Below are 19111 nucleotides of genomic sequence, written 5' to 3' on the forward strand. Positions count from 1 at the left end.
GGTGGCACTGGTAACAGGAAGTCCTCCGGGAAAGGAGAGCTGGAGCCATGTTTAAATCTTGAGAAGGAAGCAGGCAGACCTTTCTCCTCTCGAAGGAATTCCTGAAGAAGAATCCCCCGAAAGAAACACTGGTTTTTGGAGAACACCCGCGATGCAAAATGGATTCTCTAACAACACTTCAACTTCAGGACTGAAGTTCTGTGCTCCGTTAAATACCGTTTATGTAGAGGCCTTTCATTCCTGGTCTTAACACGTTTTTAATAGTAATCTAGGCCAGCGGACACGATGGCCATTAAGTAATTTTCAGGTGTATCCGACGCGCCAGCAAGGTTGTTGATCGCTTTGTTTTGTTTGCAGAGTAACTTGTGTATAATTTCTTCCTGCTGCGCTGCACGGCATGTCACATCCGCGTTAGCATTTCTACCCTTTTAAAGGGTCCTCCTGAAGGTCGGGACCTCACACTGAACACCCTTTTTATATATATTACAAATTGCCGGAATTGTTCATTAATTTCTGTCTTTGAAATGCCATGTCAAACCTCTAAAGGAATTCACAGTGCCAGTGTCCCCTGGACAGCTTCTCACCATGGTCCAGTGCGAATTCCTGATGAAATTACAGGTGCAGGGAAATGCAGAATTAGAAATATATCTGATGTTGCAATACTTGTGAAGCTATAGCTTTGTTGATGACAGGACAATTCCATTTTTGACAGTTTAATTTACTGTTGCCAGTGGACAAGAGCAAGAGGAGAACGTGGGGTTAGCCACCTGCCCCCTCATACCGTGTTTCACATGCGAGGTTGCAAAATCATGACTCCCTCAACCTGTCGGGCTCAAATGAGAAGGTTTTCAGCTGGGAAAATGGAATATATCAGTGCATGTAATATTGCCTGACCTCATAAAACAAAAGGGAAAATTGCAGATTCTGACAGCCATTATGAATCTTGTATCAGCATCCAAAACGACTTGGAGCTGAGGTATAGCACATGTTTATAATAGAAAAAAAACAGGGTTGCCACGTTGACTTGCAATATGGAGCAAAAAATGACTTGTCAGTAATTCGTTCTCCGATGTTAAAGAGGCTGTTGAATTTACTAGTATATACACAGAAGAATGTTTAGCCCCGAGCAGAGTGTGGAAATAGTCTCCACACGAGGGGTCTGCTGAAGTTCGTCCTGGAGTTAGCTTTTGATGGAACCAGAGGTTGGGAATTCTGCGTCCACTCTGCAGCGGTGTCGTGGGGCCAGATTTCTCATTACAAGATGTACTGAACCTTTCCACTCTCATCCGTTGCAAAACGTATAAATAATAAGACTTCTAAAATAAAGCAAATCACGTGAAATTACGAGAATCGCGTGAATTGGATGTGTCCTATTGAAAACCTGGTGTATTGAGGCATGGCTTTTTATCTTACGCTTAGAAAGTTTTATTTATATTAAAATAAGGCATAATCTCTTTGCACATAATTATATGCTCTCCAATTTGGTTTCTCTCTTGAACAGTCTGTTCCTTCACCTCCTTGCCTATTTATGTTATTCCACGAGAAAAAGTTTGAGTACAGTAATTGTCTCAGGTGTTTCCGGTACTTTCTTTCGTTTTAAGTTGGAGGGGATTCGGAATGAGAATATACAGTCCCGTTGTGTGTCCCTGTCTTGGTGTCCACTCCCTGCACCCTGTCACCTCACGTGCTAGACTTGCATCTGGTCATTTTTCCTTTGCTGTCCGTGTGGCGTGAGATGTAGCCATTGAATTAAGGCAAGTCATGTTTAACGTGCAGCGTCCCTCTGGCGGGGGTGCTGCTCTTGTGTCCTCAGCCACGGGCAGCAGGAAGATGGTGTGTTTCCTGCACTCCTTGGACCTCTCCTGGGCGGGTCGGGGCTGGGTGGCTTTGAGTGGGTATTGTGGGTCAGGGCTCCTTTGTGACAAGAGTGGTGACACAGTGGCAGGTGATTTTGGTTCAGTGGACAGTATTCACCGCTCTCTTCGCCCCTCCTTTCTGTCATCAGCAAAGTCTTCTACAGATCCGTTGTGCAGCCTGGATCAGGTGTCCTCACCAGGTGAGGAAGGATCGGGGCAGTGATGGTTCAGCTGCTTCCTGGGGTTACCCCTCTTGTTTTCAAACCCTCCCGCCAGAAAATGATGAATACCAGGATACGTTTGGTTTTCTCCTTTAATTTCATTCTCTGTTTGCTCGACAGCCACCGGCAAGGGCCAGGGCAAGTAAGATCTGGTCCTTCCCTACGCAGACCCGCAGTCCAAGGAGGCCAGTGTAGCTGAGTGCTTTCCCAGACTGACCTACAAAGCGGGACGGGGTGCGGAAGAGGGGAGGCCTTGTCTGAGGTTTGCGCCGGGAGTGTGCTGCGAGCAGCCATCAGGATGGCTTGTGGGGGGGGGGTCTTTTAAGAAAAGGCTCAGGGGCGCCTGGGTGGCTCAGTCGGTTGAGCGTCCCACTTCAGCTCAGGTCATGATCTCGCAGTTTGTGAGATCGGGCCCTGCGTCGGGCTGTGCGCTGACAGCTCGGAGCCTGGAGCCTGCTTTGGATTCTGTGTCTCCCTCTCTCTCTCTGCCCCTCCCTTGCTCGTGCTCTCTCTCTCAAAAGTAAATAAACATTAAAAAAATTTTTTAGGGGTGCCTGGGTGGCTCAGTAGGTGAAGCATCCGACTTCAGGTCATGATCTTGCGGTTCGTGGGTTCAAGCCCCACATAAGACTCTGTGCTGACAGCTCAGAGCCCGGAACCTGCTTCGGATTCTGTGTCTGCCTCTCTCTCTCTGCCCCTCCCCTGCTCATGGGCTGTCTGTGTCTCAAAAATAAAAATATTTTTAAAAATTTTAAAAAAGGAAAGGCTCAGAAGCTTGGCTGTAAGAAGAGTTGGAAATACAGAGGCAGCAAGACTCTAAGCGACTTCTGTGCCACTGAGTTTGGCTGTTGCAAAGCAAGGTGAGTAGAAGGCTACAGGCAGATGAGGGCCTTCACTTTGGAGGCATTTCCATTTATGGGAAGCCGCTGTGGGCGTTATTGTGGAATACGCTTCAGACGTATTTAAATATTCTAGCTGGAGTCACAGTCTGTATGTGAATTAGGATTTTCAAAGAGTTAGAATGTATGAAAATATTTTTAACATTTAGGTGGTACTGATGATTCAGGACAGTACGATTCACTAATAATTTCACTTCAATCTTTGTAAATATCAGTGTTAAAGTCAGAGGCCTTAAAATACTTTGCAGGGCCCTATGTGATTCGCTGATCTGTTCCCAACCCTTCCCTGAACTCCTCCCCTCTCACTTCTCTACTGCTCTGCTCCAGCAGAGCCTTCTGGCCATTCTTCCCATTTGCCAGGAACACTCCACCCCAGGGCCTTTGCACATATTGTCCCCTCTGCCTGGAACACCGGACCCCATACCATCTGGACGGATGCTCATCATTAGTTCTCTGCCAGGTGCGGTAATGACCCGCATCCCCACCATAGCACCGTGGCTCTCTGTTTCCTTCTGTGTAACCGTCTGCAGCAGGAGTTTGTGGACTGTGGCTAGAGCCTGGCGCCTGTTTCTGTAAATGCAGTTGTTCTGGAACATAGTCGTGAACGTATGTGTGGCCATTTTTCGCTACAAGGCCAAAGGTGAGTAGTTGGAACAGATGGGGCGGCCTGCCAGCCCGGAATGTGTGGGGTCTGGCCCTGTGGGAAAGCACAGGACCCTGATCTAGTATGACGCCTTGGCGCATTTGTTTGCCCATCTCTCCCGCTAGACTACAACCTCTGTAAAGGGGTCCCCTCTGGCTCGCTGCTGTGTCTGTAGGGGCCGGAGCAGTATGCGCACACAGTAGGTACCAGAGGAACCGGTGAACAAAAGCACTAAGAAGACAGCGGGCAGGGGTTCACTTTGCCTCTGTGTCTTAGACTTTGGTATTTCGGCCGTTGGGGAGGTTTCATTTTGCGGTCCTTACAGCGCGCAGAAGGAACACGTGCATGAGATCACAGCGGTGGAGGGGGCGTGTCTGAGTTCCGTAGAAACGCTCAGATGCCGAGTTGCATGGAAACCGTGTATTGGGAGGAGTCCTGAGGTGCTCCCTGTAAACAAGTGTGAAAGACAAGACTGGCTGGGGACCAGGCAGGCCTGTGCTGTGACCTGGAGCTGAGGTCGCAGCCCACGGAGGGGCTTTCAGTGTCTTCCCCGGTTGAGGCCAGGGGCCCAGGCATTGGTTCTCCCCGCTCCAGCCAGCCTTGGCCCCCAGCTGTGGAGGAGACACCTCTCCCTCACAGGCAGTGGGGAAGGATGTGGCCATGGGCCCTCCAGAGCTCTGGGGTACGATGGAACAGTCCCGGAAAGGTGTCCAAGCTGGTGCCACTGTTGAAGGGTTGGGGTAAAACCTGATCTTCGTCTAATTTTATGCCTGCTAATGGGTGTGTCAGACCAGGAGCATTCGTTGTTATGTGCCAGGTCCCACAGCAAGTTAGTAGCAGGCTTGGGCCGTTGGAAATGTTCGTTTCCCCATAGCCCTGCTGAGAAGGGGCCCCCATACGAACGCACACAATAACCCGAGGAGCCATGCTAACCAGAAAGGCCACTGACTTTCAACTTCCGAGGGTAGACAAAGAGTACTCGCCATCACACTATTCTGGAACAGTCGCTCAGGCCATATGGGTAAGGAAGCCCTCCATTTGGGTTTTAGGGGGCCCAGGACCCACACCCTGGCTCTGAGCGCATCCAGGCTCCTGTTCTGTCGCTGCCGGCCCCGTGCCGTCTGGAGCAGCGCTCCGACTCTGTCCCCGTGTGATTCTGGCCAAAGCCGTGGTAACATCCTGTAACGTTGTTTGGTCCATGCTTAAAATGGTTACACACCATATCATAACTGAGTTCAGACGCATTGCTGCAGACCTCCTCAGGGGCTAGTCCGTCTAAAACATGACTTGTACTTTTAAGTCCCTGTGCACACTGGGGTAGGGAAACCATACCCCAAGCTGTTTGGGGGTATTACGGTAGTGGGAGATTGGAACCAGCTAGGGTCTACAGGGTCTATTCTGAAAGGTTCACATGGAAATACATTGTTCTTTAATACCCTGGGCCCAACAGGGGGAGAGATCCTGGAGGACTGGTGTGCAGAAGAAAACCCAGAGGATGTTGTCGTGAAGGGATCCGAGAGACACAAATGCTCTCTGCTCCCTAATGACTGACGTCACAAACAGCAGAGAGCTTCTCAGTCTGGCTCTTGCCTGTGACTCTAACCTTGGCCTGCGTGAACCACGTTGAGCTCTGTTGCCAGAGATGGTGCCCCCCACACCCCGCTTGTGCTTATGCTTCATTCGGGGTGGGGGGCAGGAGCACCCCCGTGTCTCACTTGCCCTCTGAGCTTCCCCGTGTCTTGGAAGAGGTTGCTGCCACCCAGGGGTCTGGAGTATGGTTGGGCGGACCCCCGAACATGCCACGCCATTAAAACATCCTCTTTTGGTTTGAAGTTGTATTTTGAATTCATCTCTATGAGATACCTGTGTTCTAATTTAAAAAAAAAAAAAAAAGTGCCATTAAAATGATTGCATACCTTCCCCCCCCCCCCCCGCCCCTGTTACACCGTTCAGGTGAAACTGGCTGCACAGGTCGAGGGGGGAGGGTTCTGCTGCTCGGGGGGGGGGGGGGGCTTCGTCAGGCCCCTGCTGTTGTCACCTGTGTCCTTTGATTTCTAGTCTAGACACGTGGAAATGCCCAGAGCCCCAGTGCCTCCCTGATTTCACTCCCTGCTCCAACCTGGTTGCCTTCTGTGCATGAGGGAGCACGTGGCTGGGAAAAATGACCAGTGTCCACTACTTAGCATGTAACCGGTGGTGGGCAAGTGGGAGTTTTCTGTTGTGAATCTGCAGCCCACAAAATCCACCGTCTTTGCGTATTTCAGCACACGATTCTGTGCCACAACATGCATTACCTACCGTCACCGTCCGCCTTCAGCACGTTCGTCTTCCCAGACTGGAGCTCTGTCCCCGTTGAACACGCGCTCCCCGTCCTGCACCCCGTCACCCCCGCCCCTTGGGGATTTCCGCTTGTCTGGGGACCTCCGAGGAATGGGATCACCGTGTTTGTCCTTCACGTCTGGCCTTTCTCAGGATCTTGTTGTCAAGGTCCGTCCCTGCTGTACCCCGTGTCCGAATGTCCTTCCACCCATTTTCAGGCTGGTTGGCGGTGTGCTTCCTCAATGAGCATTTTCTAGGTGGGAAACGCGTCTCCGTGTGCCCGGATTTACCCGGCGTGCAGTGCCCGGCGTGTCTGAGCCCGGGAGCCCTCCCCTGTCCCCGCGCCAGCCCGGCCTCTTTGTGTGGGTCTGTCAGGCAGCCTCACCCTGACACACGTACGCGTCGGCTAGTTTTTCTCCTTCAGATCAGCGGCCTCGGACAGCTTCTGTTTCTTTGGCAGCCGTTTCAGCCTGCTCTGTCTTGTCATTTTAGAGTTCAATATTTGCTGCTCTGAAGGAAAAAACGGGGATGGGTCGGACCATTGTACTTGGTCTCTTGACCTCGGTGTTGCCCATGAGCAGTGAAGGATAACTTTTGACGAGCCGTGTCAGATGTGACAGGCAATCTAGTTGGGTTGAGTGAAAATGTGCTGTACAAGTTTGAAGCCTTGGTTGGGGGCATTTTTCTGGTGTTCAATGCATTTAAATTGACACCAGACTTCAGTATGTTGTTCATTCCAGGCTCCGTACTGGAGGCTCACGTTTCTTAAATGTGGCTAAGAAACGGCCTCTGCAGCATTTCCAGAGTGTTCCTGCATATTCTCCAGCACTCTGTTTACATTCCCAGCCTCCACGGTGCTTTTTTTCTTACCCCCTCTGTATTTTAAACCTTACTTTTGAAGTGAATTTTTTTTGCTTTCAGTTGAACAGACATTTGTGGGGTTGTGTGTGTGTGTGTGTGTGTGTGTGTGTGTGTAATGGAGAGAAGGAGGATGACTGTGCACTCCTTGTTTGGACCTCAGCTCCCCTTCCCGTCGTTTAGAGTGAGACGCCTGCGTCGGCGGCTGTGGTTTTAAGGGGAAGCCATTTCCCACTTGTCTCTAACTGTCAGAAATTGTTTTAATTTCGGTTGTAAAACAAAAACCATCAATCAGCAGACGTTCTTGCCACCGGCCCCCCCAGCCACCTCCCTGCCAGGGCCAGGGACTTTGCCACGGTGTGGGCCTTGAGTGTTCCTTGGCTGCGTCCAGGCTGTGGCTCCCTTCTTTCCCTCCATGTAGTATTCCAGGGTGCGGTCTGTCATTCAGACCTCCCAGCTTGTGAGGCGAATTATCTGTGCGTAGTGTCCAGGGTCCGCCCAGGGGTGGTGGGCAGAAGTCTCTGTTGTTGAGAACTGCCCATGGCGGAGTTTGTTTCCGGAGAAAATCATCTCTGGCTTCAGTCTAGCATGTTCCGGAACACGCCTCCCACTCTGGGAAGCTTCCTTAACCCCAGCGCAAGCGGTGTCCAGTCCCTGGTAGGCAGCCTGTGTCACTGTGGTCGGCATTGTTTCCAGGAGGGCAGCTCCATAGAGACGGCCGCGACGGTGGGCAAGCGGCCTGGGTATCCATCCGTCCCTCCCGGCATGGCATGACGTCGCCTCCACTCCGGAGAAGGTGAGCTGGGCTCCAGGGTGTAGAGCCTTCGTGTAGGGGCCTCACCGTCGAGCTGCTGAAGAGAGAAGCGCTGCGGGGTCCCAGAATGAGGGTCTGCCGTGGAACGTGCCAGACTGGGAGGAGGGATGAGGCTTCCGTGTGTTGAGGAATCTTTCGTTGGCAGGTGGACGAGTGGCTGCTTCTGCAGTTAGCCTGACGTGCTCAGCTTCCTCCTCTAGTCGTATGAGGGTTTGTATCAGGAGGAACATTCGGTAGAAGTTAACAAAGGCTGTGGAACACGGTCCCCGGGAGGCAGAGTGTGGGTGAGGCCACGGCCGTGATCGGCATTTCTGACACAGAAGACGGTGCACGGTGGGGAGGGGGCTCCCACTGGGGAGCGGAGGTGCCTGCCTCCCTCTCGCACCTGCCCCGCGCGTATCACGGCGCCTCAAGACCTAGGCAGGTGGAGGGTGAGGGTGGGGAGGGGCCGGAGGGACAGCGGCAGGTGCTTTCAGGAGCCCAGGGGGGACAAAGCCGGACAGGTGAGGGAGGAGGGGGAGGAGGAGGAGGAGGGGTTGGGAGATGGCGTGGGACGCCCGGCTTCTGTCGTACAACCCCTGAATCGGTTTGGCGGGGAAGGCCGTCGGTCTCCTTGGGTGGCTGTCCACCGTGAACCCATCCATGCCTGTCCCCTCTCAGGAACACAAAGAGTTCCCGGCAGGGCTCCTTCCTGTCCTGTGGAGCCCGTGTTTGTGCCTCCCAGCAGGCCTCAGAGACCTGCGGTGTTCTCCAGCCAACCCGCCAGGCCTGCCCCGGGCATTGCCTCGCCGGCACCCCGTGTCTCTCAGGGGTTGTCCCTGGGGAGCCCCAGGGCCCCTCCTCGTGCTGAGCGGCAGCGTGTAAGCTCCAGCGGAGGGCCGCAGTCGTTCCACTCGTCAGGGTGACAGCACGTGCGGGGTCCCCTGGGAGCCTGGTGTCCGCTGGGGAATGTTCTAGAGGGAGAAAGCCCAGTCCTCTCTGGTTGTTTACCAATAACTGCACGGTGGGGCAGGGAAGCCATTTTCCCTCCGCTCACCCGGGGTGGTGGTAGCGGTCCACACTCAGGAAGGTGGTTCTGGTTCTGCTGGACTGATCAGTACAGGAAGCTGGCCCCGCCTCCAGGGCGAGCATCCTGCCCTTGTGGGGCCGGAACTCACCAGCGGGGTGGCGCGTGAGCCGTGGAGAGCAGGCCTCCTTCGCCCTGTGAGGTAGCCGCCCCGCAGCCCCCCACGGGCGCCGGGCCCTCCCGGGGACTCCGCCGGCCCCGTGGGCGCCTCAGTGATTTCTGGTGTGAGCGTTGCCGCATTTTCTCGGGCTGCCCCATTTGTGCCCAGGATCGGGTTAGCCCTGTTGTGGCAGAGGAAAAGAAGTCAGGTTTACTTGGAGTTGACAGAACTTGATGTCCCTAGGAGACTTCTGAAAAGGGCTCTTTTCCTCTTTAGAAAGGGATTGTTCTGTTTTTAATGGATTTTTGTTTTCATTCCCTTGAGCTTTCACTTGATTGAGTGATGGCATATGCTAAGCCCTGTGGCACATCTCACACCCACAGCAGTGGACAGACAGATGTGGTTACTTTGTGCATGGGGCTCACAGTCCTGTAGGAGGAATCACAGTTAACGAATTAACTGTTCTAAGCTGAGCAAGTGCGAACTGTCGGGTGCTATGGAAGCATAACCTTGTCTGTGGAGGGGTCGGGCAGAGACGGCTCCCTGGGAAGGGGCGTGTCGGCTGGGCCCAGGGGAGGATGAGCCATGCAGACCGGGGCAGCGGAGTGATGGGAGCAGCATGTCCAAGCGGAGTTCACCTCCACACCGGACACCAGGGGTGTGCCAGGAGCAGTCCACAAGTAAGCCATTGCTCTGGGCTTTGGACATTTCCTGCTTTGATCTCTTCTTTGGGCCTGTTCTGCACAGAGGAGCAAAAAGAGAACAGGGAAGGAGATTTTCAGAGGGAGATCCTTGATCCCGCATTTGCCAGTTTCCTCGAGATTCACTCGGATCTTTTGCAGTGTTCCAGTGCGTATTTCCTGAGAGTAACCCTTACGTAACCACAGTGCAGTGATCTAACCGGGACGTTCACCATCCCAACAGTGGCATGTGATCCACAACCAGGTCGGGCTCCTCTCCCAGCCCAGCGGTCTCTCTGGGCTCCCCCAGAACAGGGTCCGCTCCGTTATCACATGAGGTTAGTAAGTGTTAGTTTGTCCTATCCCTTTTGTCTCCTCCAGTCTGGTAGTTTCTTAGTTTTTCTTTGTGACCTTGAAACATTTGGAGCATAGACGCTGGTGAAAGCGTAGAGTCTCTCTGCATGGGGGTATCTGTTGCACAGTCGCTTTCGGGCAGGCTGCCCATGGAGGCGATGTCACGTCCTCGTCAGTACACCTGCCACTTAATCCCCACATTGGGGGTGTCGATTTTGATAACTCAGTGTGGTAGGCGCCCACTGCAAAGTGACAGTCATTCCTATGTAATTAATAAATATGGTTAGTAAGTTCAAAGGTACTTGGAAATCACACAGGTCTTTGCTCTGGAAGGCCCCCCTCACTGGATTTTCCACGCATGGATGAATCAGAGCCCGCCATCTCTCCTGTGTGCATGGGGTGGCATTCTTCTGTAAGCCATGAGCCAGTCGTTGATGAATGCATACCAGTGGACCTTTCATATGCTGCAGCTCATTACTGTGAATGCTGTTGCTCAGATCACCCCAGGGTGGCCAGTGGGGCACTTGTGGAAGGTTCTCGTCCTGCTCGGGTCCCTCCTGTTCTTGGAGCATGTCCTTTGTGTTGGGTGCTAAGAGATAACCGAGGTTTATCCACTGTTCTCCCCCTCTCTGCTCTGATCCAGCCTTTCCTCTGTGGAATCCTGGTTCACTCTGGAAAGCTGCATTTAGCAGATGGAATTGACACACCTGTGCAAGGTGTGTCCTTGCTGTGAGTGCTGGTGCCTCCAGACCAGGTTCTCCCTGTCTTTTTGTCTTCACTGACATTTTCCCTAAGCACACAGCCTCCCCACATGGAATTTTTTTTTTTAATTTTTTTTTCAACGTTCATTTATTTTTGGGACAGAGAGAGACAGAGCATGAACGGGGGAGGGGCAGAGAGAGAGGGAGACACAGAATCGGAAACAGGCTCCAGGCTCTGAGCCATCAGCCCAGAGCCTGACGCGGGGCTCGAACTCACGGACCGCAAGGTCGTGACCTGGCTGAAGTCGGACGCTTAACCGACTGCGCCACCCAGGCGCCCCTCCCCACATGGAATTTTCACGCCATGGGTATGCTGTGTTGCAGCTTATGTATTGGGGCTCTTTGGAAGGCCTTAAACCTTCGGAACATCAAAGACTTTTTTCTTTCCTGCCCCACAAAGAAGCAATTGTCGCCCCTTGAGGTCGGTATCACCCCATGTGGGACCTTATTCTCACGACCTTTCCAGCCAAAAGAGTTCAGGAAGGTATGTCTGTATGCACGCATGTATGTGTGCCCGTTATGTACCTGGCTTTCTTACTCTGTAGTTACCGCAAACCATGAGTTTCCAACCTACCCTTAATTCCAGCTCAGTCTCTCAAAAGCAAACTTTAGATGTGCCCTCTCCATATTTGTAACTTTTTTCTGTAATAGAAATATGTTTCTCATTATTCTCAATCATTACCCCATGATTTGAATATAAAAAGCATAGTTTCAGCATTTAAAGAGCACGCACAGTTTATGCAAACCTACTAACTCGATTTCAGTATCTGTTACATTTTTAAAAATCGCCTTTATTGAGGTGTAATTCACCTAAAAGTCCACATCAAGGGTACAGTTGAATGAATTTTGACAAATGGATACATTTCTTCAGCCACCAATATACAACCCAGGTAAGGAACAGGTCTCTGTCACCCAGAAGATTCCTTTGGGTCTGCCCATCCGGTCAAAACCCATATTCCTGGCTCTAGGTAATCATTAATTGATTAGATTTGTCTTCCCCGAAGTTGCATACAGATGGAGTCATGAAGCGTGTTTTTTGTGTCTACGTTATTTCATGCGGCTTCATGATGCCCGTCTGTGTTGGTGCATTGTGTCAGCAGTAGGTTCCTTATTGCTGAGTAGCATTCTGTTTTATGGGGAACCAAAACTTGTTTTCCATTTTCCTGTTGATGGACGCTTGGCCGCGATTGCCAGTTTGGGCTGTTTATGAATAGGGCTGGCACGAGCGTGCCGTGTGGACGGGTTTACGTGGGCGCGTGCTCTCAGGTACCTTGAGTAAATGCCCAGTAGTGGGGCCGCACTAGGAGCCGGCAAGCAGGTTTGACTTGGGGAGAACCTACCGGATGTCTTCAGAGCGGGTTTCCAATCCTCCACCCCCACCGGTAACACGTAAGACTTGTGGTTGCTCCACATCCTGTCAGCACTTGGTTTTGCCGGTTTTGTAATTTTAGCCATTGGACCAGGATTCAGTGGACTGCCACTTACCTTATTTTGCATCCGCCTCGTAACTAAGAAGCTGAGCATCTTTTCGAGGCTTGTTGGCCATTCTTTCCCAAGGTGTTTTCTTCATCTTTTCCTCCCATTTTTAAAATTGGGTCGTTTCTTAATCAAATTCTAAAAAATTTCTTTCGTATCCTGCATGTAAGTTCTTTGCCAGATATATGTAGATTGTGAATGTAGCCTCTCTGTGCCCTTGTCTTTCTCTTCGCAGCATCCTTTTAGAGCAGAATTGTCAATTTCTAAGAGGTGTGTTCTGTCACAGGGGGAGAGGGTATGGTTTGCACTTTGTCTCCTATCTAAGAAATTCTTACACCAAACCCACAATACTTTCCTCTTATCTTTTGTTTTGTATATTCAATAACTTTAAATCTGTGATCCATTTTGGCTAATTTTCGTGTGTGATATGTGGTTCGTTTTCTTCCATGAGGGTATACAGCACCTTCACTCAAATTGCTTTTTGTCAGATGCACCATATACGTGTGGGTCTCTTCCACATCTGTCCATCCACGTACATCAGCGCTCCACCGCCCTGCCGTGAGTGCTAGAGCTGAGTGGCAAGTCTTATGCCCTGTACTGAAGGTCTCCCAAATTTGGTCTCTCTCAATACTCTTTGTCCTTTGCTTTTCCACTTTGGGATAAACTTCTTAATTTACACCCCCCTAATACCCAATGTGACTTTAATGGGCATTGCATTGAGTCTATATATAGATCAGTTTAGAGAGAGACTCCACAATTTGGAGTCTCCGTCTGTGATCTATGATTATAGTCTATTTGTCATTTATAATGTATCTCAACATGGTTTTGTCATCTTTTGGTGTCCAAGTCTTTTACATATATTCTTAATTATATCCAGAAGTGTTATATGTTTTTTGATTCTTTATAAATGTTCTCTTTTTACTTGTTTCAAATTTTTCTTTCCCTGTGACTAGAAGTATAGGAGCTTCTTGTAAATCTGTTGTGCATCCTGTGAACTTGCTAACATACTTGTTCTAGTAGCATTTTTGAAGGTTCTTTTAGAGTCTTCTGTGTCTGTGGTTATTGTGTCTGAGAATAGTGTTATTTATTTGTAGTTTGCACGCCTTTTTTTTTTTTTCCTGGGTTATTGTACTTGCTTGGCTGGAATCTCCGTATCATGTTGAGCAGGCATGGTGAAAGAGGAAAATACCCAGTGTCTTACCATTATATATAAAGGTAGGTACTTTGTATGTTCCCTTTGTCAGATTGAAGGAGTCTGTTTTTAGAGGCTGGGAGTTTTATCATGGAAGGGTGTATGATTTTGTCACATTTTTTTCTTTGCGTCTATTGAAACGTTTGTGTGGGTTTTGTCTTTTATTGTATTAATATGGGAAATACATTGCTTTTTCTAGTGTTTAACAAAGTTTGCCTGCTTGTAATAAATGCCCTTTGCCTTGAAAAATAAACACACACACACAGACCTCCCCACCTTCTTCTCTGTGTGTGTATATAATTCCAACGTGATTTCTTTGTATGTGAAAATAACACTGGCATGTATTTGCTAATATTTCAAAAAGTATTGTGCCTGCTCAGGAGGGATATTTGTCTGTTTTCTTTCGATAGCTTTTTCAGGCTTTATTACTAGTGTAGCGTTGTCCTCGTAAAACAAGCTGGGAAGTGTTTCCTCTTAGTCTTCTGTTTAGAAGTGCTTGTTTAGGATTGGTATTTTTTCCTTAAATGTTTGGTAGCACCTGGGCCTGGAATTTTGTTTATAGGAAGGTTATTAACTGTTCAATATGCAAACTAGATAAAATGCTTCTCAGATTTTCTTTCGTTAGGAGTCCATTTCGGTAATTGGTCTTTCAGAGAGCTTGTCCATTCATGGAAGTTGCACTTACTGGCATTAATTAATTGTTCTTGACACTCCATCATCCTGTTATCTCTTTAAAGTCTGGAGGGTTGGCCGTGATATCCCCGTTCTGTGCTGATTTTCATCCCTGATTTAGTATTTCCTTCTTTTCCTCTTTCCAGATGAGTCTTGTTAGAGGTTTCTGAATTTTCTCAAATCTTTTCACGTACCAGTTTTTTTCCTTTTTTTCCCCTATTTTTTTTTTTTTGGTTTTATATTTTGATTTCTATTCTTTGGATTTAATTTTTGCTCTTTCTGATGTTCTAAGTTAGAAGCTTGTGTGATTGGTAGTGGACTTGATTTTGTAACCTAAGTGTTCCAGACTCTGCCGTGCCCTGTGAGCAGTGTTGCGGCCGCATCCCGCACATTCTGATCTGGTTGGGTTTGGTGATTATTCACTTTGAAATACTCCACAATTTCCACTGTGATTCCATCTTTGACCCATGGGCTGTATAGAAATGTGTTGTGTAATTTCCAAACACAGTGTGTGTCAACACGTGTTCTCTGCGCGTTTGGAGGACATGTCCTTGTGTTGGTGGCATCTTCTCTAAATATGTGCTGGGCCAGGTTGTTCCTGTCGTCCGGGTCTTCTGCGCCTTCCCGGTCTGTCTTGTTCTAATGGTAACCAAGAAAGGAGCATTGGAATCTCTTGTTACAGGTTTGGGTTTCTCCGTCTAGTTCTGCCAGTGTTCGCTTCCTGTATTTTGAAGATTTGTTGTGAGGTGCTTAATCGTCTAGGATTATGATGTTCTCTTGATCAGGGGCATCTGGGTGGCTCAGTTGGTTGAGGGTCCGACTTTGGCCAGGTCATGATCTCACAGTTCCTGAGTTCAAGCCCCGCGTTGAGCTCTGTGCTGACTGTTCAGAGCCTGGAGCCTGCTTCGGATTCTGTCTCCCTCTGTGTCCCTCCCCTGCTCATTCTGTGTTTGTCTGTCTGTCTGTCTCTCTCAAAAATAAATAAACACTAAAAAATTTTTTTAAAGTTTTGTTCCCTTAATCAGTTCACTCCCTAACATTATGCAGTGCCCCTCTTTATCGCCAGTAACATTTCTCATTCTGAAGTTAAACTGGTCTCATGTTAATGTTGCCAGCTGTCATGTGGTCCATCTGTGTGAGGTATACCCTTCTCCATGCTTCTCAACCTGTTACTTTATTTTACTGTTTCTTGAAGCCAGGATATAGTTTTCAAGCCTGCCAATCTCTGCCTTTTATGTGAAATGCTATATGTAATGTATTCATCAGTGTGGATGAGGTTACTCCACCATCTTGCTGTTTTGTGTTTGTACCATTTGTTCTTGGTTCCCTTTTCCCCTAATTTCCTACTGTAATTGAGTACTTTGCATGGTTCCATTTTATTCCGATTGCCTCACTAGCTCTACCTCTTTCAAAGTAGTAGTTGGTCTTGCACAGAACCATCTATTAGAGTTTCCAGCAGCGATGAAATGTGCTGTCATACACCAGTCAGTGTGATGGGCACGGGCCACCTGTGGCTCTTGAGCACGGGACATACAGCTAGGACAGCTGTGGGGGTCAATACTTATGTTTAATTTGGAATATTTAAATAGAAGTAGCCGCAGAGGACAGTTGCTAGTACATTGGACAGTGGCCTTGGGGGGCACAGTATACATCCTTAATCCCTCACGATCTACTTTGAAACGATATCCTGTGCTTTCACACATGATACAAGGATTTCACAACCATAATCTTCACTGTCCTTTGTACCTGTATTGTTGTAGGTTTTCCATCTCCATGTTATAAACTCCAGAGTATGTAGTTGCTGTTCTCGCTTTAAACAGTCCATTGGTTAGAAGTAATTAGAATAGAAATTGAAGGGGCGCCTGGGTGGCTCGGTCGGTTAAGCGTCCGACTTCGGCTCAGGTCATGATCTCGCGGTCCGTGAGTTCAAGCCCCGCATCGGGCTCTGTGCTGACAGCTCAGAGCCTGGAGCCTGTTTCAGATTCTGTGTCTCCCTTTCTCTCTGCCCCTCCCCTGTTCATGCTCTGTCTCTCTCTGTCTCAAAAATAAATGAACGTGGGGCGCCTGGGTGGCGCAGTCGGTTAAGCGTCCGACTTCAGCCAGGTCACGATCTCGCGGTCCGTGAGTTCGAGCCCCGCGTCAGGCTCTGGGCTGATGGCTCAGAGCCTGGAGCCTGTTTCCGATTCTGTGTCTCCCTCTCTCTCTGCCCCTCCCCCGTTCATGCTCTGTCTCTCTCTGTCCCAAAAATAAATAAAAAAACATTGAAAAAAAAATTAAAAATAAATGAACGTTAAAAAAAATTAAAAAAAAAAGAATAGAAATTGAAGATGAGCAAATACTCTGTATTTACCTCTTATGACCTAAATATTTTGGAAGGCCACAGGAAGGGCTTAAGTGGCTTCATCAGATGGCTCTGTTTTAATTTGGGGGAGGGGGACAGAGGAGCCCACGAAAAGCAGGTCAGCTGGGAGGCCAGAAACAGGGTAGGGAGAAGAGAAGGTGTCAAGAAATAGCAGAAGCTGGGATCTGTCTGGGAGTCTGCTGTTTCGGTTACTAGGAGCTGTTCGTAAAGTGTGTCCTGGCTCTTGGAGAGTGTTCTCCCTCATCCTCATCGGTACTGTTTCCTATCCTGTTTGCTTCTCAAAAACAGTTATGGATATTAAAGTCATACCCATGTGCCTAATTTTAATTAGAAAGTGTTGATTCATTGTGAGTTTTGTGAGCCATCTTGCCTGTTAATAGAAGCTGTCTAAATTTTAGAAGGTGCAGTCTACTAAGAGGGCAAGACAAAATGAAATACAGAGGCGATGATTTTTACGAGTCGTTGTGTCTATCCAGTTCAAGAGTCGTGATTGACTGTAACATATGGAATCGGTTGTTTCACAGCATTTGATGAGGAGCCGTGGTTTGTGGCACAGACTTGCTGCGTTCCCCTGTCCCACCCTGTTGGTGCCCTATAGATGGGGTAGATTGCTGTTACCCCTGGACTCGTGAGTTCCCTGCAGTGTGGGTTTTTCTCATCCTTGCATCAGATTTTACCAGGTTTGGGCTTTTAGGCAGAGATACGGTTCCACTCTGAAAGCTCTGGAAATAATTCTCAGACTGCATGTTTATCTCCTGTTGACAACCAGGTTGTTTGCCTTGAAATTAAATGATGGTATTGTAAACTATCAGTGGAATAATCAATCGTGGGACGTAGTGCTCTCTAGTTTACACAGTGTTGAATACTATAAATATCTAATATAACGTTACCTCCTTGATTGAATTCCTTGTGATTTCACACAGGTGGGATTAGTGTTAAAGTGTACACAGAGCTATGGTAACTGCTGTCAGGAGATTTCAATTATTAATTGCTGATTTCAGAGAGTTAATTTATTTTTAATGTCCAATAACATTACATAGTCTTGTCTTTTTCTTTTTCTTGTGCTTAACTGTTTAAGTAAGTTCTGGATCATACCGAGCCTCATTTGGATGCAGACTCATTAAGAGTATGATGCTGACTTGTCAGCAAGTGGCTTATTTAAGTTTCAGGACCAGGAAAGTGGAGGGCCTGGGTGGTCATGTAGCTTGAATGAAATCTAAGCAGCCGCTGCAGTGGTGAGTGATGTCCCACTTTTGGATGTGAGCGGAGCCCCCATTTAGGGGACAGGTGGGGTCGTTGTGGGCACAGGTGAGAGCCTGGGAAGCGATCTGCCCTGCGTCCTGTTCCTGCGTTCGGCCAGGACCCCAGCCACAGCCGAGACTCAGCCAGCACGTGGTCCCCGTGTACCTGCCTCCTTGCACAGCGGTTTCCTCGTAACTTGTTAGTGTGCAGTTAACCAGCGCCGTGTAGCTCACGGAACGGAACGCTTTGCTGACATGAGCGAACTTTCCTTGTGGCCTCTACCCCTCAGGAGTATAAAATCTGGTGAGGAGGAGAAGGCCCCTCTTCCTGTGACTGACGTTTGGGGGCGGTGCAGTAATGACACCTGGGTTGGAGGAGAGCCCCGTGGCGAGAGAGGAGGCTGGGTTTCTGGCCCACATGGTCTGCTGATGGAGTGTGAGCCTGGCTGACTTCTAGAACGGGGCCGTAGATCTCGTCTATGCCTGGGGCCCTTGGATTTGGTCTTCAGTTCCCGACGCGTCACCCTTAGACGGGTGCCTGCGTTGCCACGTGTTCCTGCTCAAGAAACAACTGTTCTCATATGCCCACAAAGATGCAGTTATGTGTGCCTTGGGTCAGAGCCACTGAGTACCGCCTTCCTAGTGCCATGTTGCCCTGAGGGTACCTCCCCAAAGCCCCCCCCCCCCACTGCTTCTGCCTTCTCGGTCCCGCTTAGCCTCAGGCTCACCTCACTTTGGGGAGCTGGCGCCCACGGGGGCTGCAGGTCCTCAACAAACCCGTTCCGTTTGCTCGTCAGGCATTTTCCACGTGCGGGGGCATCCTGTCCTTTCCTTTGAATTTCTGCGCCCTGTCCGATTTTAAGATTGAGCAGCAGAGGGACCATGTCCAGGCCTCCCCCATCTTTCTCAGGACAGGCCCCAGCGGTGCCCAAACACATCCTGCTCCCCTGAGAGAGCAGCCCACCAAAGAAGAACAAACCAGGCCTGGTGAGGTTCCCTGTGTCTGTCGCTGGGACTGTGTGAGGACCCCAGGCCCTGTGCTTCCGGAGGACCAGCAAGGGCCAGGTGGGAGGAGGTGGGGAATAAAGTTGTAGAACTGTAAGGTTCTTATGTTCTGAAGCAGTCACACGTTCTCCGTGTAGCAAAACTTGAGGGATGTAGGCCTTTTCTCCACATCCCTCATCTGTGAAAACAGTTGTCTAAAAAACAGAAAGTTAATGAAATAATGCACGTGATTGATTTACCCACCAGAAAGCAGGGGCTTGGGGAAGCCAAAAAGAACAGATAACAGAGGAGGCCAGTAGGACACGAAGAATGAGGGGCACCTGGGTGGCTCAGTCAGTTAAGCATCCGACTCTTGATTTCGGCTCAGGTCATGATCTCCCAGTTCGTGAGTTCGAGCCTCGTGGTGGGCTCTGCACGGACAGCATGGAGCCTGCTTGGGATTCTGTCTGTCTCTCTCTCTCCTGCTCACAACTCCATCTCTCTCTCTCTCTCTCTCTCCCCCACTCCCAAAATAAATAAACTTAAAAAAAAAAAAAAAAGGATGCAAAGAGTAAGAGGGTATGTTCCCGTGCAAACCTCTGACAAGGCGGAC

The 19111-nt window shown here is 49.4% G+C and overlaps 1 protein-coding gene across 2 annotated transcripts in view; it reads left to right on the plus strand.

The window, feature by feature from the left end:
- Window positions 1–19111, plus strand: part of MGMT (O-6-methylguanine-DNA methyltransferase) — a 306287-nt gene that overhangs the window by 140934 nt on the left and 146242 nt on the right. Inside the window, exon 1 of one of the 2 annotated variants that reach the window (XM_047073616.1) lies at window positions 7085–7592. The exons of the other annotated variant lie outside the window; for it this stretch is intronic. Within the exon in view, the coding sequence (XP_046929572.1) occupies window positions 7567–7592 (26 nt within the window). The 5' untranslated portion in view covers window positions 7085–7566. Of the gene's footprint in view, window positions 1–7084; window positions 7593–19111 lie in introns of those variants that run through there. 2 annotated transcript variants of the gene reach the window in all.

The sequence above is a fragment of the Lynx rufus genome, unplaced genomic scaffold (assembly GCF_022079265.1).
Source record: "Lynx rufus isolate CCGP_SWC_20201006 ecotype Redwood Valley unplaced genomic scaffold, mLynRuf1.p SCAF_11, whole genome shotgun sequence".
Classification (NCBI taxonomy): domain Eukaryota; kingdom Metazoa; phylum Chordata; class Mammalia; order Carnivora; family Felidae; genus Lynx; species Lynx rufus.